Genomic DNA, 15,547 nt, shown 5'->3' on the forward strand with positions numbered 1-15,547 from the left:
TGATTTCATCCGTAATAAGGAAGGAGTGTCAGAAGCAGTTAACAGCCACTAGGCAATGGTTATATATAACAGTCTGATCCTATCCTTCATAGGGAGTGAGTTTCACTGTTTTCAATAGGGGCTATTCCCCGGTAGGTATGCACAGGAGCGCACCCTTAGCATGTAATTGTTTTGGCTGTTTTATAAATCAGGCTTTTCCTACTTCTTTTGGATGGTCAATCTGCTATATCTCAAATGTTATATACCATTTCCAAACTGCTCAGCATCTTTATTTACTTTCTTTCTTCTCTTATAGTCCACCTTTCTCACAGACACCTGAGGCTTCACGTACAGTAATCTGACAGTGTTATTATCTCTATACTGCCCATGGGAAGCTTAAGTCTGTAAGATGGAAATTTGCTTAGGGCTACCTAGCGATCTTATACAGTTTTGCCTTTTAGCCTCTAGGCTGTGTTACCTCTTGAATGCAGGGGTATCTCAGATCTGTGAAGCAGAGTAACAAGGACAGGTTTAACCCAATCAAAGATGCATGTCCCCTATGCTTTACAGATCACAAGATCTTTTGGCCATTAGATTCACTGGAATTCAATAGCCACCTAAGACAGACATCAGAATTGAAGGAATTGAGCCAAATGAGAAAAGCAGAGAAGAGTGTCATAAAAATTGACAATGTGTACTAATTTATTTAGGGCCTGGGAAGATATCTGTTTCCCCCATTTTCACTCTCCCACCAGATATAAACAGAAACAGTCAATCACCTCAATAAATATCTGCCACATCTACCTGTCGTCGCACCAACTTTGGTTAAAACTTACTCATATTATCAGTATCTGTTCAGCCTTTTTTTGACCCACTTTATGAAATGGATTTGTTTTGTTCCAGAATCTCCCTTTTAGTCAACAGCCAGAGATATTTGGATTGCATGAAAACGTGGATATCTCAAAGGATCTCCAGCAAACAAAAATCCTTTTTGAATCCCTGCTACTAACACAAGGAGGGAGCACACAAGGCGGGTCCTCGGGCGGTGGAGACAGCACTTTATACGAAATTGCAGATGACATCCTCAGCAAGGTATTAACACCAGATAAACTAATTATATCTATTATATGAAAACACCAGAAATCTGTTAGTGTTAAATTGGTTCCGTGCTGTATTGTTTCATACTTCCAGGGGTGCACTGGCCTTTTAGTTTACAGGGGAGGGTCCCTATAGAACCACCGGCAACTGGGAAGAAACCGAACCAAGCGCCAGCAATTCTACCAGTGCCTCAGAAGCTGCTCGACTCAGACCCTTTATGAGCAATGATAATCAGTGTATGCTCACCACTTGTCTCTGCTGCTGGTTTGTGGAAGGAGGCAATGGGTGAGCAAATGCCTAGTGTAGGTTTTGCTGAGCTGCATGGCATGGGCCTCTCAGCTTGCTTTGCTCCTGAGTCATTTTCACTTCCCAATCCACCTCTGCATACTTTCCACCCCTTCCTTCCCCCTCCAGAGGTTCAAACTTTGCTGGATGTCTTTCCTTGGGAGAAAAAGACTACAGACAGTAACAATCTCAGGTCTTTTATGCATGACTGTTTCCCTCTCAGTCACCCCTCTGACGACTTCGAGTCTTTGTGTTGATTATGCATGCCGTTTCCGACCTTCAGAGGTCGCCTCGCTCTCCTCCTGTGTTCCCCTGCGTTTTGCCTGTGTTTTCAGAGACCTGTTTTAACTTGAACTTGAAAATGCGTGCAAAACACGGGGAAACACAGGGGGGGAGAGAGGCGACCTCTGACAGTCGGAAACAGCATGAATAATCAACACAACCGAAGTCATCGTAGGGGTGATGGCAAGGGAAACAGCCATGCATAAAAGACCTCATATCTCAGTGTTCAGGCTGAATAGGTATTTGGGGAGTGCCGAAGCAAGTAAACTATACTAAATTCACAGCAAACTCTGTCCAGTCCCTCAAAATCTATCATCTCCAAACTGCTGCTTCTTAGATCTTTTTTTCTAGATACAAACTGGCTTTAGCCCCGCTGTGGCACATTGCTAAGGCACATATTGCAGAGACTTGGAACTGCATGTCCACTTGGTTCATACTCCCCCGTCAGAATAACCACTTTGTATAATACAACAGCAGGACCCAGAGCAGTATTGATTTTTGCCTCATTGTCTCCTTTGTTGCCACGTTTGTCTGTGCATCTATGGAGCAATGTGGAGCAAAAGTGTCCAGAGACAAATCAAACTTGATTACATCAGAACAGACATGATGGTTTGTCATTCTGAGCAGCAAGCTAGTATGTTACAGATAAATAAATTTACTTCTAGACAGACACTCTGGTTTGTTATTTCAAGTGGCAATCCCAAAGAGGACCAGTATTCTTGGCAATGTCTGTCCAAAAATAGTCAGAGACTTTACAGGAAATATAATACCTCTTTGATGAACTACTAACAACTTCTAGAAGTAGAGCTCTGTTCAGAGACAGGACCTGGGGTAAAGTACAGGTTGAAAAGCTATTCTTAGTATACTTTGGAGAAAACAACTGTTTCAAACATATCTTTATTTAAATATTATTTTTATCGCATCCTTCTGTTCACCTAAATATTCCTATTTGAAATTTTAATTTTAAACATTAACAATTAATATTGGGTTTGATCCAGCAATTTGTCAGTGGAATGAATTGATGGTCGCAGATCTTCTCTACTTTCTCCTCCCCTCAGCAAGCCTCCTTTTCTGAATTATTTTTGTGCCTTCTAGAGTGCACAACGTGCTATCAGTTTGATTGGGTGACCATTATTTGATTGTTACCCCCACCATTTGTCATAAGTTTTCACAACTGTTCATTCAGTCCAGTTTGCTTTGAATATTAACTTTGAATTATAATAACTTAAAGTTTGATTTACATTGTCAAAACGGAAACAAATGTCAACCTTTCTTAGCTCCCAAAAGATTTTGACATTGAAGCTGCACTACTTAAATATCCAGTAAGATATGAAGAGAGTATGAACACTGTGCTGGTACAAGAGATGGAGCGCTTTAACAAGTAAGGGAATTATTATTATTTTTATTATGGCTGTTGATTATGATGTATTTTTGGTCATTCTCTTTGTACACATTCATCTCATATGGGTTTTATATTGTGAGGACACATTTGTACTGTTGGCGGAAATTAAACTGGATTAGAAGTCCCCTCCCATCTGCTCTTCTTGAAGGGAGATATGCCCATCTTCCTTATGAACTCCGCCTCTGTCCATGTCAATCTGGAATGGTGGAAACAGTTGAACATGTTCTTTTACACTGCCCATTCTATCAAGACATACATAAAATGTTCATCGATCCAATTTTGTCTAGCTTCCCAGATAGAGATAGAGTTAGCCACACTACTTTGTTATTAGATGATTCTGTTAAAGATATTACCTATCAGGTTGCGAGATTCTGTGCCAGGGCATGTGTAATAAGGCAGAAGAAGCTGTCATAATGTCTTTTATGTTAGACCATTTTACCAAGAGTTGTTGTAACTAAATTTTCGTTTTACTTGATCAAATACTAGACATTTTTTTAACTATTTATGATATTTCTTTTGTGCAAGCTGGTCTTTGACCGTAATAAATAAATGATGATGAACTGGATTAGAGCGAAAGGTAGTAGTCTCCACTCTACAAGTCATGGTAAAAGCCCATTAACAGACTGAGGGGGAGGGATTACTGGGAAAGGAAAAGGACATGTTTTAAAAAAGGAACAAGTGACCCCTGAACACCAGAGAATTTTCCTTCCAAAGTTTAGCAGCAAGGGTAGAAATAGAACAGTATAAATTGCTCTCTTCTCACACTGGAGAAGAGTAAACAGCAAGTAGTCCCCAAAGATTCACATTCCTAAAGTAGGAATGAGGAAACAAAGGGAAAGAATTTAATCAGCCTATTTTATCTCACAGATTGTATAACTGGAAATATCTAGATAAAATTCAGGACTGATGTAGGTATAATGGACAACCTGTACGCTGGAGGTTATTGTAAATATGGGGGTAAAGTATCACTTTGCATGGCAGTATAATATTTAAAATACTATTTATCTTACAGAAACAGGTTATAGTTCTGTAACCATTTTAATATTATTTTCTGAGATTAGCAGATAATAAGGGCAATCCTAAACAGACTTACACTCTTCTAAGTCTGTTGAAGTCAAGAAGGGTGTGACTCTGATTAGGATTGCACCAAATGTGTTGCAAGTCACTTAAAACTTGTTCTGCTGACCTCTGCCCTTTCCCACATATTTAGTTTGATACGAACCATACGTACGACTTTAGTCAATTTGAAGAAAGCCATTCGAGGGCTGGTTGTGATGGATGCTGAGCTGGAGGCACTTTGTGCCAGTCTTCTTGTTGGAAAAGTTGCAGAGAACTGGGCTAAGCGTTCATACCCAAGTCTGAAACCGTTGGGGAGTTATATCCTCGATTTCCTAGCTAGACTGAAATTTTTACAGGTAATACACCAAAGATTATGTTACAAATTATTCTGAGTGTCTAATGAATCAATTACATTAATATATTTTGAAATTTGTCTTGAACTAGCATTATTTTGTAAAATTTGATCACCTAAAGGTAACATTTTAAAGTTTATTTTTGTATTTTTCTTCCAAGGATTGGTATGACTCTGGAAAGCCCTGTGTGTTTTGGCTGTCAGGATTCTTTTTTACACAAGCATTTTTAACTGGAGCCATGCAGAATTATGCCCGAAAATACACCATCCCTATTGATCTTCTGGGATATCAATTTCAGGTATCATTAGGTTCAAACCAAATCAAATACTTTTATTGCATTGACTCAAAGTCATAGCAAATAACAAACTCAGCATGTTTATCATTAAACAAGGTTGTGAATGCTACATTTTATGAAGTAGGACACTGATTTACCAGTGTTCTTGTTTTCATAGCTACACCAGTTTGTTGTCATAAGACAAACTGCTTTAACAAATGAAGAAAGCTTTGACTCTCGAAAGCTTATATTCTGAAAATCTTGTTGGTCTTAAAGGTTCTAGTGGACGCTAATCTAGTATCTTTTACTGCAGACCAACATGGCTACCCTCTGAAATCGAGTTTGGCCAAATGTCACTTGAAGCTGTGGCGTGGTTGGCCGCCTTTAAACTACACCTTAAACTGTGCTTTAGCACTGAGGGGTTCCTAGCTTCTCTGAAGCATGACCCTTTTAAATCCTCATGGCAAAAAATCTTAGATGAGAAACTGTCGTTATTGGGCTTCTTGCAGGATATGTTATTAGATCTTGGGAAAACTGAAGCTTTTACCAAACTTAAAAAGTGCATTAAAGAGCTCGATTATAACAGCACTATTTTTCGTGCTCATCGTGTCTGTTCATCCCAGTTCTTCGGAATATCCTCTCCACGTGATCTGCCTGCCTATACATATTATCTGACAACTCCTCGTCTCTGTAGAGCTTTTTGTTTGGCTAGATTGAATGCTAACCCTTCTATGGTAATGCAGGGCAGAATTCTGAATATACCATATTCAGACAGGATCTGCCCTTGCTCTTCTGGCTCTATTGACTCATTAGCCCATGCCCTTTTGGAATGCCGCTTTTACGAGGAACTTCGATCGCACTATATTTCCCCCTTTTAATATACAAATCCAATGCCTCTGTGACTGACATAATGCCTTTTTTACTAAGCGATAGGGACCCCAAGGCTACATTGTCAGTGGCAAGATTTGTTTCAATCCTTATATCCCTCCAACACTAGATATATGCTGCTCAATATAAATTGATCAAGGAGCTTCTAAGGGATAAAAAGAAAGGAAACTGCTTTAACAAAGTTTTTGAATTAGTGTGTACATGTATATCTATCTATATAAATTGTGGGGGGGGGTAAGGGATGGCACGACAGATAAAAACCTGGGGGGGAGGTCACCCAGGGCTACAGTATATGTTTCTGCAAACTCAGGGTAAGCCCCAGGATTGAAAAAAAAAGCATGATGAGTAAAAGAGATTTTTGGGGATTAACTCCTACCTCAAATAAATAAGAGTATAAAAAGAGCCGGCTTGGTGTGGTTAAAGTGTCAGACTAGGATCTGGGAAACCTGGGTTCAAATCTCCACTCTGCCATGGAAACTTGCTGGGTGACTTTGGGCCAGTCACACACTCTTGACTGACAAGTATTTGAATGGGAGACCTCCAAGGAATACCAGGGTTGTGACGCAGAGGCAGGCAATGACAAACCACCTCTGAATGTCTCTTGCCTGAAAATCCCTACAGACTTGCCATAAGTCAACTGTGGCTTGATGGAAATAAATAAATAAATAAAAGTTCCCTGCTGAATCAGGGCAGTGGTTCACAGGACATATAGTCCAATCCCTTCCCCTGATGTTGCTTCCTAAAACTGTTGTTTGGAGGTTTACTGCTTCTGGGTGTGGAGGTTCTCTATAGTTCTTTGTAGTCATGGGTAGTAACAATATATGTGCATGTGTAGGCATCATTTAAAAAAAAAAGGGTATCATTTGAGATCCTAGTAACCTAAGATGCTGCATGGAAATGTGAACAAGTGGGAGGACAGGCATTCAGCCAGAGGAGGGAACACTAGGCAAGTGACTGGGTGGGCGGTGGCACTTGGGCAGATGTGGGGTGGTGGCTATGGGGCATGGAAAATAGGAAATTGGCCAAATGGACAGGAGGGGGGGATGAACAATTGAGATTGGAGAACAGGGGGATCAGAGCCACTGTAAGAGGGGAGTGGGGGGCTAGCTGTGTGGCAGTAGGATTTCTAATTCCCATAAGTCCCCAGGGGTCACCTGTGTGCATGAGTGTGTGCATAAACATGCAAAGCTGTAATCATTGCAACTGTTTTGTTGAGCCTTTGGATCAGTAACATGGAGTATCTAGGCCATTTCTGAAGATGTAGCCACAGAGGGGAAATATTGTCCAGTTCAGATTGCCCCAAGATAAACCATTTTTTCAGTAGCAATTGGCATTGGTGAGGGAGCTGAATAACATGCTGCTGCACTGAAACAAATTGCCATGGGAATGGGCAACAGTCAGACATTACTTTCTCCAACACAGCTATAGGAAGGCTGCTCAGCTCTCCCTACACCCACTTTCCCCATAAGATTTCCCAGTTCAATTTTCCCTTCACCTATCTATCAGAAGAAGTGGACTGTAAGTTAGGGCTGTCGATTCGGTTTGTCCCGAACCGAAAAACAGCTGAATTTCCCTTGATTCGGCGATTTTTAGTTCGGGACAAACGGAACTGAAAAAAGGTGGGAAAACAGGGAGCCAAATTCAGCAAGTTCGGGGTGTTCGCGATTAAATTCGGCAAATTCGGGGTTGGGGCAGCAGCAGAGGGGTGGGGGTCTTTAAACCCCTCTGTGCTGCCTGCACAGGCAGCGCAGAGGGGCTTGACAACCCACTGCCCGCCTTCCCGGGACGAGGGGCGGGGGGTCTTTAAACCCCTCTGCGCTGCCTGCGCAGACAGCGCAGAGGGGCTTGACAACCCACCGCCCGCCTTCCCGGGACTCCCTGGAAGAGGGGCGGGGGGTCTTTAAACACCTCTGCCCCCCACGCTTTCACAGGGCTTCCCTGAAGGAGCGCAGGGGGCGCTTTAAACAGATCTGTGCCTTCCAGCTGGAAGGCTCAGATCTGTTCCCCCCCCCGCGCGCCTTCACGGGGCTTCCATGAAGGCGCGCGGGGGCTCTTTAAACAGATCTGCGCATTCCAGCTGGAAGGCTCAGATCTGTTTAAAGAGCCCCCAGCATGCCTTCATGGAAGCCCCGTGAAGGCCCGCGGGGGGGCTCTTTAAAGACCCCCGTCCCCTTCCCAACTCTTTGAAGTGGTGAGCACCGCCTGGGTAGGCAGTGCCCAGCACTTCGAAGACCCGGCCGAATTTTCCCCCGAACTCCGGATCTCGCGCCGAATTTCGCGGATCTGAAGCCGGGGAGTTCGGACTTCGGCACGTCCTGAATTAAAAAGGGGCGAATTTTGCCGAAGCCGCACTTTACTGAATTTTTTTTCCCAACAGCCCTACTGTGAGTGGCAATAGCTCATATTGAAATAAATGTTGTTAGTCTTTAAGGTGCCACTGGACTTTTGTTTTATTTTGCTCCACATAGTGTGAAATTTCTCAAACGTGAATTTGCCCCCCTTTACAGAGAAGGGTGTCACAGAGAAGATTGTTAACTCATGCTCTTTAAACCCAAACCCATTATTTCAAACAGACTCTGTGGATTTAAAAGAAACTTACTTTGGTGTAATCATTCCAGTCTAGGAAGGGTGATTTGTGGTTGAGGGTTTCTGTACGAAGATAGTCTGTTAGTTCTGTTAGGGTACAGTGCATAGGAAAAAATCCCACACCTTGTGCCCAAGTCTGCATAATGTAATGTTTCCATCAAGTCTGGAGCCACATTCATACCGTAACAAACGTTGTTGTTATCACTCTGATAGCACCAGTCACCTGTTTGAAGGTGGGGTGTTTGAGTCCAGGCTTGTAATTCACCTCTCCTCCTTAACAGGTGATCAGTGCTGTCAAACCTAACAGCATTAACCATCTATTAAACGGAGTTACTCTTATATTTGCGCTGTAGTGTACAGGATTAATATTGGGAAATTTAAGATATGAAGCAAAACTGCTTTGGGAAAAGGCTAATGATTTCTTTTTCGTTCAGGTTATTCCTCAGGATACTGCAGAAGCTGCTCCAGCAGACGGTGTTTTTGTCAATGGGCTATTTTTAGATGGAGCTCGCTGGGACAGAAAAAAGTAATTCAATAAATGCATTCGTTATTGGTATCTGTTAATACACTTCCCCATGTTTCATGCGTACCAATATACAACTTGTTATAGTATTTTTGGCATCTTTTTAGTGCAGAAATAATCTTTTACAGCTGCAATCCTGTACCACTTTCCCTACGAAAACGAAATAATGTGGATATATTACACACAATTTATCAGAATGGCTTGTATAGACATGATGTGTGTTCAAGTTCTTTATAGGCAGATCTACACACGAAATATGGAGAACTGTCTCTAGCAATTGTGGAATTCACACAACATGTTACACAAGTATCACTTTCTGAAAACACTGATCTGATCTTTAATGTCATCTGAAGCTAACTAACTGGGATGATTTCCTTATTAATTTGAATGTATGAATAATACACCTACTCTTTTGCTTGTGCAGATTGACTTCCCCCCATGAGTGTGCAGGAGCTCCCATAGCACATCAGAACTCACAGAACTCTGTACTAGTACAATAGCTTTAATGTTAGATGAAAGTAGCTTCAGGAGGTGACAATAACATCTGCTATGAATGCACAAGAGCAATTTATTCTTGACACCTGGAAGTGACTGTACAATGCTAACAACTTCCTCATTCCTTTTAGCTTAACCATTTCCTTCGCATCTTTTTTCCTTATTCCACTAATTTCTCGATTCTTCAGATTTTCATGTATTATCATATGCAGATATCTGTGCTACTATTATGAGCTTATTTTTTACAGTTTCTTTCTTTCTTTAATCAGAGGACTTTTAGGTGAACAGTATCCTAAAATACTCTTCGACATGATGCCAATTATCTGGATAAAACCAAGTAAGTATAGCTGGATCTTTGGCAAATATTTGGTGGGAATGTTCTGGCATTTGGAAATGTTCACCTCACCATTTCTGTCACAAGAACACAGAAGATTCTATTAATTTAAATTTTTATTTTAAATTTGACTTGCTTGCTTTCAGCTCTTGTCCAAATCACTTTTCAGAAATTATTTAAACCATAAAGATCTAACCTATTTTAATTTTATTATTTGACATAGACTGCAAATACAATTTGGTAAGCAGATTTATTCTTTCTCTGCTAACTCTTCTCATGTTAATTTCACTAGAAATACTTTTTTATTTTAATGTTGGTCAGCATTACTACAGGACTACAGCAGTCATGAAAAAGAATTGTGTTTTCTTCCAAGTTTTCCCCCCTGGAGCCAACCAGATGTGCTGTCTTGGTTGCTACACTGTCATTGTAAGACTACAGATGGAGAAGGGAATGATCCTTCAGTTAACAAGAAACTTCCTCCACTGTGAAAGTTAGCATGTTTGGGAAATAGCTAAACTACAATCTTCTTCCTGACATTCTAAATTTGCATGTGTAGGAAGATAATTTTTCACAGGGGGATAGCATTCAAACATTTGATCTCCCACGTGCAGTCTGAAACAATCAGTCTGGCAACAGATGCCTCATGTGGTGGTTGTGTGACTGCTGCAGCTTGGTTTTGTGTCTCTGTATATGCTCTGTTCAGACCAACTCGAGGTCTTAAACAGTGTGATCTGTATATTTAAGCAAAGTTAAACCATCAGATTTCTGTGGTGTCTACTAAATTAAATCATATTTAAGTTAGAATTACAGTTATTTAAACAATATTCCATTTTTTTACTGCAACATAATAAATTTTCTGTCCTGTCTTTTGAAGGAAAAAAATCAGACGCAAAGAAGGCAAATGCCTATGTCTGCCCACTCTACAAGACAAGCGAGCGTAAAGGAGTTCTTTCAACAACAGGACATTCCACTAACTTTGTCATTGCATTAATGTTAGAAACCGATAAACCTGTCCAGCACTGGATTAAGCGAGGCGTTGCTCTGCTCTGCCAACTGGATGATTAAGTCTGCTGAGTTCAGAATAAGATCTGACAAGAATGACTGTATGTGCATTCTCTCCCTAAGTTTGGAACATTGATACAGACCTGTTTTGACAGATTTGGTCTGTTGAATTGTTCTGACTTCTAAGATGTAATATTTGGCTGCAAATAATTAAATGTCATTGTTATTTCTGTGTAAAATGTGCACTTCTTTTTTGCTTCTTATGTAATGATAGTGTCAATTGTTCATGTGCAATATGACTTACTGGATATATTATCATTCTGAAGTTGTTGAAGGGTAGCATTTGTGCTCCTCATAGGCAGTATGATTTTTCCCTATCTCAATTCTAATACCTGTTCACAGTTTATAGATTAGATACTCTTCATAGCTGACATATTAACCTTACAGGGATAACTATCAGGGGAAGAAACAGATGTGGATTATGGGGCTCATGGGTCCAATCCAACCAAAATTAAGCAATTTTAAATCCCATTGATTTCAATAGGGTGAATTAAGCATGATACTAGATTTATCCAGTTGAAATCAGTGGTGCTTAAAAGTTCTTAAATGGTTGGGTCATTTTCTATCGCCATGTATGCTTGGGACTGTTCCGGGGCTTCTTTTGAGTTACCCATGCTTTGTCCAACCTTCAGAAGTGACTTTGCAGCCACCCCACACTTGCCCCGTGGTGTCAGGAACCTGTTTTATCATGAATTTAAATTTTGCCTCTATTCCCAAAGCAAAGCTAATAGAGGCAATTTCCATAAATAGTCTCAACTTCGGGTTTCTCTTCCCCTGCCCATTCTCGCTTGTCCTGTCCTCATCCAAGCCCTCCCAGAGAAGCCATTTTGGTCAAGAGTGTTAAGATCTCAGGAAGGAAGTCAGCTTCCCCCTCCCCAATAGGTGTCCTCTCTGGTCACTTTCAGCAGCATGTTAACATCTCCAGGAATGGAGAAAATAAATGAAAGAATCCTGCTGCTGGCCAGGCAGGGGACTGGTGATTTATGGGCAGGCTGCTGGGCTGGTGAGGCAGCGGTGGCAGCCATGGGTGGGAAGTCTCCGATGGGGAGTCACAGCATGTTTTTTGTTTTGTTTTATTGCTAAATTTTGCCTTTATTATTTTACCATAGAGTTTCTGGCAATTCCTAGAGCTACCCAGTGTCATTTCTGGGTTTCCCCAGAAGTGATGTCATGGTCACACAACACTGTGAGCCCCTTCCCATGTCAGCTGGCAGCCCTATTCCATGTGAACACTGGCCTAGTTAATTGTTACAGAGTGCATGTACTTTATAGCATATTTATGTTCTTTCCTTCCAGTGCAATGGTATCAAAATGCTGAAGCTGGCTTTCATGTTGCTGTATTCTAATGGTCCACACACCTTGTCACCACAAACTGGGCCCAGGAACATCAGTGTGGATGTGGCAGAATCAGTGCAAGACATTACACACAAAACTAGAAACACCAAATACATGAGACAATAGGTGGAGGGAAACTAGCAGCAATGCCACACACTCTGGAAGTAGAGAATACATCAGTGCCAGTTACCCACAAGACCACTATCCATGGTGGAACGCCTAATGCCAGCAACCATTCACCTATGAGTCAAGGAGAAACTCTTTGAAAAGTTCAGCTAAAGGTAGCCAGTGTGGTACAGAGATCAATATATCAAACTAGGATCTGGGAGACTTGGGTTCAAATCCCAAGTTTGCTATGAAATCTCACTGGGTGATCTTGGGCTAGTCACTCCCTGCAGCCTAACATACCTCACAGGTTTGATGCTATGAGGATAAAATGAAGGAGGGGGGTCTGATATTGTAAGCTGCTTTGGGTCCCCATTATGAATATCTAAACAAATATAGTGTCTCCCCTCCCCACCGAAGTTGAGAAAAGGATGAGTTAAGTAAAGGTCCCCTGTGCAATCACCGGGTCATTCCTGACCCATGGGGTGACGTCACATCCCGACGTTTCCAAGGCAGACTTTGCGGGGTGGTTTGCCAGTGCCTTCCCCAGTCATCTTCCCTTTACCCCCAGCAAGCTGGGCCCTCATTTTACCAACCTCGGAAGGATGGAAGGCTGAGTCAACCTTGAGCCGGCTACCTGAAACCGACTTCCGTCGGGATCGAACTCAGGTCGTGAGCAGAGCTTTTGACTGCAGTACTGCAGCTTATCACTCTGCGCCACGGGGCTCCTAGAGAAAAGGGTACTGGGATAATAAACTGGGATTCTTTGAGTCTTAAGATAAAATGTGGTGATATGATAAAGGATAAAACATTATAAAGGGCACTGTACTAGTTATGCCCATTTTGGCACAGCATCTTATAGGACAAGAGGGTAAGATGTATAAATTAAAGCACAAATTTGCCTTAAAAAATTTTTTTTTTGAATTGTGGTATGCCAGCCTGTAACACTGATTTAACTGGTTGTAGAGTTCACTGGGATTTGACCATACTTACATTTGGCTGCACTGTGGTCTGCTGCATCATAAAAGGTACAGATCTAGTGTCTGCTACTGTTGGAAGCAGAGGACTGTGCAATGTTCCTTCGGGGGTGGGGTGGGGGTTAGAGGATAGTAGAGCTAGCAATGCTAGATGGATCATTTCCTGTAGCCTTCCTTTAGTCTGATCTGCAGCTGTCTCTGTGTTTACCCAGAATGCTACTCTTAGTTCCTTCCTTCCTGTCAATTTTCTTAAAAAGTAAGAAGCTTTGTGTGAACCTAATTCAATAAGCAGCATCCCTCATTAGGGATGCCAACCTCTAGGTGGGGCCTGGGGATCTCCCGGAATTACAGCTCTTCTCCAGACTATCCCCGTCCACAGTGCAAACTAAGCTGTAATGCTAGCAGATACAAGGTTGCTTTCCAACTTTAAATCATCTAATGGAAACTGCTCTTTAGAAAGCATGCCCTGTGCAGTTAGGATTTTTCAGAGTATCAGTAACCAAACAGTCTTTACAATTACTGTGCATTGAACATTTCAGCCTAATTACATCTGGAGTATTATGATAAAAATGCCTGGCTTTTAGTTTTCTTTTTTTACATGTCAGGATGGTGTCTCCAAATACAGCTAAACCTTGCGTAAGCCTCTGAGAGTAACCTGCACACAACAGGGTCTCGCGGTCTGGTATTTATAGTAAGTTGTTCATGCAAGAAACACAGATCATTTTCCAACACATCGAGTCTAGCACTTAGCTTAAACACTTGCTTAGAGGATGAGGCCTTCTCTGTTTCAAACCTAGAGAAAAGGTGAGAAGAATTTATTATATTGTCAAATTTTCCATCATTTCCATAAAAAGTTAACTAAGCTATCCCCAAAAGCAAAAACTAAAGATTTTGTTAATTGTATTTCAACTGTAATACAGTTGAATTGTTTATACGCTTAATTTGTTTAATATAACAATATTCTTTAGAGTAATATATTTAGTACTGAGTGAGTAGATAAATTTGTAATTAAAATTGCCTCTAATATGATGCTTAATTTAAAATGTTTGCAGTGTTTTTTCACTGCCATACTAAGCAGAGTTGCACCCTTCTAAGGCTACTGAAGTGTAAAATGGGCTATGAAGGTAAGTACATCAATTTAGGATTGCACTGATAGAAACATCTGTAAGTTATATATGAACAGGACAATTCTGAAGCTAGTCTTTTTAGGAATGTTGCCTGAATAACATGAGAAGGAAATCACAGTATTTACAATGTGCAGAGCAAATGCTCCTGTTTGTACAAGTAACCAGATCTGTACAGCAGATGTCACTGCTTGTCTATCAGTAATCAAATCCCAGTCTTGTTGACAGACATTAAGTAGTAATAGTTATCTGGGAGTTTTATTCTGAAATTATTATTCCCCACCCCAGACACTGATAAGTCTAGGTCCTGAATACAGTAGGGAGCAGGTTGTGTGCGGCAGTGAAAACTGAGAAAAGGGGAAGAGGGTGGGATTCTATACATAGGAGCAAAGTGCATGGGGGGGGGTAGGGATGCCAGCGTCCAGGTGGGACTTGCGGACCCCCTGGAATTACCGCTCATTTCCAGGCTACAGAAATAAGTTCTTCTAGATAAAATGGATGCTTTGGAGGGTGGCCTCTAGGGCATTGTACCGCACTGAGGTCCCTGACCTCCCCAGGCTCTATCTGCAAACCTCCAGGGATTTCCCATTCTGGATCTAGCAACCCTATCCCCCACTGGTGGCCAGGGGGGACCTGGCAATCCTTCAGGGGTAGGAAAAATGGGGAAGGACACTAGTGCCTTCATATATAGTTTGTTTCACTGCTCTGATCAGTAATTTGTTCTTTTGGTAATTTGCTCTTTAACATTATTTACTGTTTTAAATTTATAGAGGAACAGGTACATTTAAGAATGGCAGTTTTTAAGTAAACAAGGATTTATTTCACTGATTACATACCTACCTACCTACCTACCTATCTATTTATCTATCTATCTATCCATCCACACACACACACACACACACAGAAAGAGAGAGAGAGAGAGATTTAATTTCTATTTATCAGACTTGCATTTCTGGCTTTACCAAATCAGAAGTAGAAGACTAAGACTAAGACTGATGAACAATAATTTGTGAAGGTATAAATAAATGTGTTTAACCTGTCCTGAGTTTTCACAAGGTTCCAGTTTTATATGGAATTTTGATATTTTCCATCATGATGCAATTTCTATTCTTGCTAAATGCAATGTTTGCATAGGCCTTAAGTTTTCAACTTCATTAATGATAGGAAATATCTGCCATTGGGTCAGCAATCAAAATGAAACTAAAAATATTTAATTCATTAACTGTTGTTTAAATCTCTGCTTTGGTTTCCTAGAAAATATGAGTTTATTATTGTCTTATTGATTGCAACATGTATGTCTCGCTTTTCTACTGTAAATGACAACCCAGATTGATTTATCATTATATATTTCTGCCAATTAGCTACTCAAACGTAGAAGAAATTGGA

General features: G+C 41.0%; 1 protein-coding gene across 1 annotated transcript in view; it reads left to right on the forward strand.

The window, feature by feature from the left end:
- DNAH12 (dynein axonemal heavy chain 12) overlaps nucleotides 1-10,656 on the forward strand; it is a 134,633-nt gene extending 123,977 nt beyond the window's left edge. Inside the window, exons 67-73 of the mRNA XM_056853457.1 lie at nucleotides 883-1,071; nucleotides 2,922-3,025; nucleotides 4,257-4,461; nucleotides 4,619-4,756; nucleotides 8,641-8,732; nucleotides 9,494-9,561; nucleotides 10,433-10,656. Coding sequence (XP_056709435.1) covers nucleotides 883-1,071; nucleotides 2,922-3,025; nucleotides 4,257-4,461; nucleotides 4,619-4,756; nucleotides 8,641-8,732; nucleotides 9,494-9,561; nucleotides 10,433-10,623 — 987 coding nt within the window. The 3' untranslated portion in view covers nucleotides 10,624-10,656. The remainder of the gene's footprint in view (nucleotides 1-882; nucleotides 1,072-2,921; nucleotides 3,026-4,256; nucleotides 4,462-4,618; nucleotides 4,757-8,640; nucleotides 8,733-9,493; nucleotides 9,562-10,432) is intronic.
- The last annotated feature ends 4,891 nt before the right edge of the window (nucleotides 10,657-15,547 follow it).

This window comes from Euleptes europaea, chromosome 1 (genome assembly GCF_029931775.1).
Source record: "Euleptes europaea isolate rEulEur1 chromosome 1, rEulEur1.hap1, whole genome shotgun sequence".
NCBI classification, from domain to species: Eukaryota; Metazoa; Chordata; class Lepidosauria; order Squamata; family Sphaerodactylidae; genus Euleptes; species Euleptes europaea.